This window comes from Limulus polyphemus, unplaced genomic scaffold, assembly GCF_000517525.1.
Source record: "Limulus polyphemus unplaced genomic scaffold, Limulus_polyphemus-2.1.2 Scaffold3796, whole genome shotgun sequence".
NCBI classification, from domain to species: Eukaryota; Metazoa; Arthropoda; class Merostomata; order Xiphosura; family Limulidae; genus Limulus; species Limulus polyphemus.
Genome location: NW_013669406.1, coordinates 24,676 through 26,069, shown reverse-complemented (window position 1 = coordinate 26,069; position 1,394 = coordinate 24,676). Strand labels below are relative to the sequence as shown.

At 29.8% G+C, this 1,394-nt stretch overlaps 1 protein-coding gene across 1 annotated transcript in view; it reads left to right on the top strand.

The window, feature by feature from the left end:
- LOC106470058 (E3 ubiquitin-protein ligase arkadia-B-like) overlaps positions 1-1,154 on the top strand; it is a 43,291-nt gene extending 42,137 nt beyond the window's left edge. Inside the window, exon 10 of the mRNA XM_022398599.1 lies at positions 895-1,154. Within this exon, the coding sequence (XP_022254307.1) occupies positions 895-1,021 (127 nt within the window). The 3' untranslated portion in view covers positions 1,022-1,154. The remainder of the gene's footprint in view (positions 1-894) is intronic.
- Positions 1,155-1,394: the final 240 nt, after the last annotated feature.

Sequence of the window (1,394 nt, the reverse complement as noted above, 5' to 3'; positions counted from 1 at the left end):
ATATGCAACATGTGAAAAGAAAAAAAAAGGCATGAAAGAAACATTGCTTTACAAACCTTAAGACTTAATAAAAAAAATTAGATATTTTGTGTATGAAAGCATCATAATGTTTACTGATAATCTACCAAATTTCATCAACATTCGCTTACTAATTTAAAAGTTATAGCATGAAAACTATAACAAGCACAGAATGGTTACGAGGTTGGTCCCAGGGACCGAGCCAGTGCTGAAAGGGTTAATAAAAGAGTTAATAAAATATTTTTTATACATTTATTATTTCTATGAACTTCCAAAGTAGCATAATGAAGCTAATAAATTTGGGACTGTATTTTATAATTGTAGTACATTAATATGAGAATTTCATACTCCTTGAATATTTTAATTTAAAAAGTTTTAATTATGTTTATTCAAAATAATGGCAAAATATTTTTTTATTGCCACTAGGCCACTTCTTCTACAAGGTAGCATATACATTATATTAATAGTAAATAGCATTATCTGAATATATAAGAAAATACTAAAATCTTGTACAATTCGTAAGAGTATGTATATAATATACAAGTAAGTGGTTCACGTTTATTGGTCAAACAGTTTATTTCATGGATTGTAAGATTTTACAAACCACAAAAATATACGTACATAATACATAATTGAGAATTTTTAAGGTATCTCTTAGGTCTGTTTGAAAAACGTTTTAATAATGTGTAAGATTATTTATAAATAAGGAGTAAATATGCAAAGAGAATCAGCATATGATGACATGGCTTAAAACTCACCATAGAATTATTTGTGGAAATATTCCTCTCATAGAAACAAATTCTACTCTTATAGTATGCTGTAGAAGAATTATGTGGTAAAAGATTTTATATTGTTTAATTTTAAATTTTTTTCTAGACGATTGCCTTGTATGCATCTCTTCCATATTGACTGCGTGGACCAGTGGCTCATCACCAATAAACGCTGTCCAATTTGCCGTGTGGATATAGAAGAACAACTCAAAGAGTTTTCCTTGACCTCCTGACTGATCCGTCCCAAGCCAATGAGTCGCTAAGTTTCACTTGCTGCTCCATTTTAATAACTGCCTTTATCTGTCTTCATCATGTTAGAGGTATTCGGGTTTGGTTGGACAGATTAATTTCATAGTGTCAAGCCTATCGTGAACCCAAAAAATTTCTTAATTTCAAGGAAAGTTTTTCTGCTCCTAAACAAAATGAACAACATTATCAAATCTGATAACTTTTTTTTTACCATATTATTTCCCTTTAATTTCCCATACTATCAGTGTGAAAGTTCTCTTACAGTAGTTTGTAACTATTAACAGCCAAGAAAGAATTGAGGTGTAACTGCATATGTAAATCTAGCTGTCCTGTGCTATTGTTCTCATAATTAAGTTT